This window comes from Anastrepha ludens, chromosome 2 (genome assembly GCF_028408465.1).
Source record: "Anastrepha ludens isolate Willacy chromosome 2, idAnaLude1.1, whole genome shotgun sequence".
Taxonomy (NCBI): domain Eukaryota; kingdom Metazoa; phylum Arthropoda; class Insecta; order Diptera; family Tephritidae; genus Anastrepha; species Anastrepha ludens.
In genome coordinates this window covers 108,297,604-108,304,984 of record NC_071498.1, presented here as the reverse complement: position 1 = coordinate 108,304,984, position 7,381 = coordinate 108,297,604, and the positions used below count along the sequence as shown (strand labels likewise).

At 37.4% G+C, this 7,381-nt stretch overlaps 1 protein-coding gene across 1 annotated transcript; it reads right to left on the bottom strand.

Annotated features, from left to right (window-relative positions):
* Window positions 1-5,967: 5,967 nt before the first annotated feature.
* Window positions 5,968-7,117, bottom strand: LOC128858983 (uncharacterized). Its single transcript, XM_054095620.1, has 3 exons — window positions 6,980-7,117; window positions 6,671-6,836; window positions 5,968-6,583 (listed from the first exon to the last, which is right to left on the bottom strand). Exons 1-3 carry the CDS (start codon window positions 7,035-7,037, stop codon window positions 6,043-6,045), a joined length of 765 nt encoding a protein of 254 aa, XP_053951595.1. The 5' UTR covers window positions 7,038-7,117; the 3' UTR covers window positions 5,968-6,042.
* Between the last annotated feature and the right edge of the window lie 264 nt (window positions 7,118-7,381).

Here is a 7,381-nt window from a genome sequence, read left to right as displayed (position 1 = left end):
AACCAGAGCGGATTTTATTTTATTTTTTTTATTACTTCTTCTACTCTTCGTACCACTCCCTGGAGAAGTGATATTGAGATGCCATTAACCTCGAAGGCGATATTTTCCTTAGTGTTGAGATGGTCATTGGGTTTGTTTCATAGACTTTACTTTTGAGGTACCCCCTAGAAAAAAGTCCATAGGGGTAAAATCGGGCGACCTGGGTGGCCAGGATATACCAACGAAATGGCTTATCAGTTTGTAAGGTAAAAAATAGCCGTGGTCTATTGTGCGACGAGTCGCAATCTTGATGAAACCATGTGTGTGTACTGAAGGATGGATGTTCTCCCATTATTGGCACAAAATATCTAGTTGTTCAGCATGCGCCTATAGGAGATACCGTCCACAGATATTACTTGCCTTCGACGTTTTTCAAAAAGATTTGCACTGGTTGACAACTTTTGGACTGTGAAGTGGCTGTGGCTATTGATGTTTTAATAGTGGGTCCTGTACTTTAGGTGACCAATAACAACAATTATACACTTCCACTTAAATGAAAGTGGACTTCACCGCTCGTTGAAATGTTTACACAAATTGTAATCGTTAGACTGAAGCGCTTGAATGTTTTGAATGTTGATGAAGTGAAGTCTAAGATCCTTCCTCAATATTTCATCCACAATAGTTTGTGGAAGTCCCAGGACAGACGCTCTTCTGCGGACTGATGCGGATATTTGTGAAACTTGTAGCGATGAATTCAGTATTTACCTTTGTTCTCGATGTCCTACTGGGCCCCGACCATGGGCTGTTTGTCATCGAATTTATTACCTGGAACCAGCGCATCTATGAACGAATCACTGGTCTTGAAATAGGATTCTACTGCGATCGCACGTTGTTCATCCATCCACTGTGACATCGGAGCTAAATAAGCCGCACGAATAACAAAGCTAATGCATCCTTTCTCCGCTCACACGCTCAGTGGTTAGGGAGATACTTTAAATTTACCTTATTCTGTCACCGAGCACCCTGTGTATTGAGTAGGTACATTTACAAATCGGTCGAGCCGTCGCTACGTAGTATATTAGTAAGCAGATGCTCGCGGTATTCTTCACTGGTTTGAACAAAAAAATTAAATTTTATTCACGAAAATTGGTTTAAAAAGTATATTTTACCCTGAAAACAAAAAAAAAAAGTTTAAATGTTGAAAAGTAGAGGCTATTTTAATTCAAAAAACTCGACACCAAAATTTACAACATTGAATAAATCTCAAATTATAAAGTTGTTTTAAATTTTTTTCACTTTTCAGAAAAATTGGCAACAATTTCAAAATTCTTGGATTACTTGACATCAAATAGCAATTGATAAATTTCAGACGGATTGCTGAGAAAATGGAAATTTTTAAAAAGTCATGCCAAAAAGCCCCGAGAGATTTGGTAACTCCTAAAACACTCAGGCTAAAATGCCCATTGTATTTAAAGCTCTGCAAAGTAAAAGAGTATATAGTCAAGGAGAGAAGGAAAGAAGTAACAGCAAGAGAAAGATAGGATAGAGTGAAGAAATAGAGGTAGTCAGACCTGTGAGAATTTTCCAGATTCTTTGATAAATCTGAAAATATCCTCCAGTTTGAGAAAACGAATTTTATTCCTTCTCATGACATCGGAAGCAAAAATTCATAGCATTACTCTAGGAAAGGAAAGACACCCACAGAGAAAATGCTTAGTGCTACCCGCCTCCTCTTTGAAAGACAGGCAAATCGTGCCCTCAACGATTCCAATGGTGGTAATATGTTGATCCCATGGATTGTGCCTTGTCGTAATACTGACAATCAATGAGACCATTTTTCTTCCAAGTTTTAGAAGATATTTTGACAGTTTTCTGTTTGGGCCTGTCACAAAAGACCTGATTCCGATGATTGGCTCTGATCCCGGTGGGGTAACCGCTGATCCACAGTTGGCCAATTCATCGGCAATTTCATTCCTTTGTCCTGGAACTCATATACATCAGTACAAGCTTATTCTGTCTTGTAAGAGAATTAAGCTTCTTCTTACATTCTTGAACAATCTTTGAGATTTGTTTTGCGTTCTTCAGAGCCTTTAGTGCAGCCTGACTGTCACAAAACACTCCAGTCTGTTTCCCGCTCGCCTCTGAGAAAACGAAGAGTCAAAGGGCGCTTTAAAGTGAGGAACAATTTATCGCCTCAGTAAGTAAAGAGGTGAGTACTCCATTGGTGTGATGTAAAAATTACCCTACGATACCACAAAATATTCCGAATTTTGAGACAGACGTGATGAGGCTTTTCTATTAGAACAAGAGAGAGCGATATTCCTGCCAGCACTTTGAATGCAACTGCAGCATTTCATTGTTCCTCTTCACTCACTTACCGTGCTTGCTATCCTTTGTTGTAGCCATGGCCGAATGGGTTTCTGCATGATTACCATATGGTTGTTAGCGGATTCGGTGTCCCCCGTGGACATGAAGCATTCAGTAATAGAGATAATTTTTTTTGTTTTTCAAATCACTCCTCAAGAGATCACTAGTCGGCAGTTTCTCATACAAACCATCTACCGTACAGAGACGGTGTACAATCACGCACGAAGAGTGCAAAATTCGCTACCACCCGAGCTTAGCTAACTCACCATCGTCTTATTCCCAGTGTTAGTGAATAAAAAGACGTTACCACTAAGATAGGATTTTCCGGCAGGGAAGGCACATGCTGGCATTTTCGTAAATATTAAATGTATGCAAAAACATTGATGGTTGGAGAATACAGCTTCGCGCATATTTTGCGACATTTAAACGACAATGAAGGGAATTATGGCAAAGAAAACAAAAAGTATTTCAACCACGAAACGTTGGAAAAGCAGAGATGAGTCCTTAATAGGTCGAGTTGGCGCTGGACACTGAAAGCTCTTATGGGATGAAAGGTTTTTATGGCGACTAAAAACCATTCATGTAAGCGCTTATTGTGGTCGACAATTGCATAAATACGAGAGTGAGGAAAAAGAAAGGGTAAAGGATATATTCGCACATTTGCATGTATGTGTAAAAGTATATGAGCAACTATCTACAATGGCAGCTTTGGAAGCGAGCATTAGTTGGTGGCCGCACAATTCAGCTGACCGTAATTTCTTCGCTTTAGTTTTTACTATTCGTCAAAATCACAATTAAGTCAGCAGACGAAGGCAGATGGTGGTACTAGTGTAATTTGCAAGAGACAGTGAAAAGAAGCTTAAAAAGGTGGAATAGTAACTCTCATACATATGCACGAACGTACACATTAAGTTATTAGCAACAACAGTTATATGTAATTAGTAGACTAAAGATTTCTAGCCACCGTTGAGGAGACAAATTAGCGCTATTATTCACATGTAAATTTCAGCAGAAGAAATGTTAGTGGCAGACTTCTCAACTGGTTCTGATTTGCAGATTTGCGTTTCCAGAATGTTGACCAAAATAATGGGCCATATTTAAGGTGGCCAATTGCACTTCTTGACCGACATGGCCAAATAGTTTTGTGCGTGACTATCATTCAATACAATAATTCTATTTTTCTTATAGTACTCTCGAAAGTTCCAAAATCGTTATCGTTATCATCATCACTAGAATATAAAAGTTTGTGGTCGATAATTTCGACGCAGTTCCTGAGGGACTGAACGATTTTAAGCCACATGAAAGCCAATCCCAAATTTCTTTAGTTAGAGTTTATAAATAAAAAGTTCATAGTACAATAATAAAATAAAAATAAGTATTAATTTTTATAATATAATTAACTAATTTTTTGTGAAAATGGACTTACACCACATTCAAATAAAACTGCTCATATATGTATGTATATATAACCGTACTTCTTTCGAGAGTACAGTTCTTCTTTTTAAGTTGTTGTACTTCGTACTTTGTTTTCTCGCCGTTCCATGTGATATCGGCATCTGCTAGCTCGCGCACCATTGACCATCTCCACGTACTCTTTGGCCGATCGCGACCTATGCTCCCTTACGGGTTTCAGCCCGGTGCCACTCTCCTGACGCTATCTGGTGGTTTTCTAAGCGTGTGACCTATCCATCCCCACTTTCTGCATTTAATTTACCATACATAAGATGGGCTCCTTATTCGTTGATCTCTACAGCGCATCGTTGCTGATGGTGTTTGCCCAGAATATTCTACAGATGATGCGGAAGTATTTGTTGACGAATGATTGTAGCCTCTGTGTGATGCTGTTGGACACCAGCCATGTTTCACTTCCGTACAAAAATACTGACTGCATGCATTCACCCCAATGCCACCCTTGCTTTATTTAGCCGGAAGGTGACATTTTCATCTGCTGTCTGTCGTGATAGTGGAGCCGAAGTAGTAGAAGTTTACGACAAATTCCCGGGCACCCGTCAACCATTATCTGTCTTGCTTTATTGTGGTTGACTCTCATAGCATTCGTCTTGGCGATGTAGACCTCTAGTCCGACAGTGCGTGCCAGCGTAACTAGTATGCCCGCCTTCACTTGAATGTCAGTGAGTTTGTGAAAGAGGCAAAGTCTAGGGCCTTAAAATGTCTGGTGAAACTTCATATGACGCCCCTTTGTGCAGGGTCAATTAGCTCAAAAGGGGCGACAGGAGCCACCTTGCCTTACGCCTGCGTTGGTTGTGAATGTGTCGCTGATGTTGCCGTTGTGAAGCACTACCAGTTCGGCGTGTAAAACGGGGAACGCCACTCAACTGATTGTTCTACTATGTTGCGAAGATTTTATTATTTTGCTGTTGGGTGTTATGCTACCCACTTCAACGCTTCATTGCTAAATGCTTCAAAGTGTTCTTTCCATCTACGGATCTGGTCATCATTGGAAGTCAGTAAAGCACCATTCAGATCTCTGATTTTAGAAAAATTTCAAGTATGCAGTTTTGTAACCCATTCAATTTTGGTATAATATTGTATTTTAAAATATTATTCCAGTTTAAAGTATGCAGATCAAACTTTGTGTTGATTTTTATATTTTTTTTTTTTTTTGTTTTGTTTGCTAATCGCACAAGCGTTAAAACTGTACTACGTAGTGAGCGTGGATGCTCCAAAAGTGAAATCATTGAACAAGTGTATGGATATTGTTTGTGAAGATCCAAGTTCGTCCATGGGTAAAATTGCTTATATGTAGAACAGGCTTCTTAGTAAAATGAATAGTCCTTATTTTATGTGCAGCTCTCATATGAAAATGCTATTTGCAAAGTTAGCGCCACATTGGTCAACATTTTCACACGGAGCTGTGGAACAGTGTATTGCATGGCTTCGTTGATCGTCGTTAATTCTTCTAAAAATTGATTTAGTTTATTTATTCATTTAGTGTGCAATTAAAACTGAAATGTATGTATGAATGTATGTAATGTAAATTATACAAAAAATTAATAATTTTGAGATATATCATTGTTGAAAACTTTGGTATAGCGTTTGCTAAAGTGAAATATCTTTGGTTGTTTCTAAGGTTTTCATAATGTTTTTTTAATTTTATCGGACAAAATGTATTAATACATTTTCTTTCTAAAAAAAAATATTTTGGAATAAGTTTTTAAGAAAACATTTTTTTTTTTGGAAATGAAACTATTTTATAGAAAAAACTTTTTGGGAAAAATTAAATTTCTTATCAATTTTGAAAACCACGCTCCCAAATTTTGTCATAAATGTTTCACAAAACAATTTTTTTGGATAAAATTAACTTTTGGAAGAAATTTTTGCAAAAAATTTAGAAAAAATTGATTGTATTTTTTTTTGTTGAAAATGTTTGAGAAAAAATAAATTTCTTACCAATTTTGAAAAACATCCTCCCCCAAAATTTTTCATAAATTTTTAACAACACTTTTTTTTAACTTTTGGAAAATTTTGTTTGGAAAAAAAATTGTATATTTTCTCTAGCGGAAGCACTAGCAGACGTACTCATACATCACGCCAATTTTCAAATAGATCGAAGTATCGCTATATATGTACTCGTACATTAGTAAACAGTTACACGGATCATACTTATACACGGCTTCATTTGGCGAAGCATTTATTTGAAACTTTGAAAATTTTCAAGCACTGTAAATTAACAAATTAGCAGTTAACCGAATTGAATTTTGCAGTCAAGGCTCTCAATTGCTCAATAAATTCCTGTTGTGTGAGTTGCTCCATTGAACGATTGATTACAGGCAATGCAAAGCTATTGAAGATTTCGTTGAATTCAATTTGTATCTGCTTGGAGTACATCATAATGAATTCGCCCAAGAACTTGTTGAAGAAGTTGTTTCCAGAAATGTTCCAAAGCTTATTCCAATTGCTGACGATCATATCACCCAAGTAGAAGTTCATTTTAACATTAGACTCTTGCAAATGTCCTTGGGCGTTGTTAGCAAAACGGAAGGAACTCACCACACGGAAGTCCACCAATTTCATATTGATTAACCCATCGGATATCCACCGAAGTGGAAAACCACCAACCGATACAAAAGATCCAACATCGACATTACCGACCACTTGCAGTTGTGGTAACATCATGTCAATGTGGAAGACGTTTGTTTTTTCATTGAAATCGTAGCGAACGAAGTAGTAGCTGTCCAAACCAGTAATGTAGATGTTGGAGAAGTTGCCTTTAATGCTGTGAAAAATCGATCATACGAGTAAAAATACAGATTTAGGAAGAGTGTAGTGTGCATAAGATTTATGTATTATGAAAGTGAATTACCTGAAGTACTTATCGGTGTAATTCAGGGGAACTAATTCCTTTCTGAAAGGCGCCAAAACGGGTAAATTTATCTCGGTATCGCCACATCGCATTACATTTTTCAGAGATTTGTAGTAATCTTTGAGTGCTTGGCCCAAATTGACGGAGGATGAGTTGGACGCAATCGCTGGAATGTGAACGAGATATATTTCAGTCAAAATTTTAAACCAGCGTAATTGGAAGTAAAATGTGATTTAGGAATGCACACAAGCAACAAATGTTTACATTAAACTTTCTAAAAATGTATATGATGAATTCTTCGCTACTTACAAGCGCCATTAACTGTAGCAGCGATCGCCAAAATACTCAGGAGTATGACAGCTTTCATTTTCCTTTACTTTGCAAAACTCAAAGGCTCTTCTGTGTTACAATGCGTCCACCACTGGAAATAAAATATTGCAGTTTGTCTCTCTGTTAGAGTTTTTATACGATTGCGGTCATATCAGTTGAATAGCAGTGTTTTATCTGTTTTTTTTTTCTGTACTTTTAGAAATTGATAAGTATTTGCGTATCTAACAAGTGCATAGTTAAGTACATATAATTACTTGCTCGTGGTAATGGATGACCTGTGAGCCCACATCGGAAAAAGCCAATGTCTGTAAGCATACATATTTAAAAAGATGTTGCCTGTGGACTCATTCCACTGTCATATAGACATAGACACTTGGATTT

Coding starts and splice junctions, on each gene's coding strand:
- LOC128858983 (XM_054095620.1), bottom strand. CDS start 7,037: ATGAAAGCTGTCATACTCCTGAGTATTTTGGCGATCGCTGCTACAGTT. Junction 6,837..6,979: donor TGCTACAGTTAATGGCGCTT/GTAAGTAGCGAA, acceptor TTCACATTCCAG/CGATTGCGTCCAACTCATCC. Junction 6,584..6,670: donor TACACCGATAAGTACTTCAG/GTAATTCACTTT, acceptor GATTTTTCACAG/CATTAAAGGCAACTTCTCCA.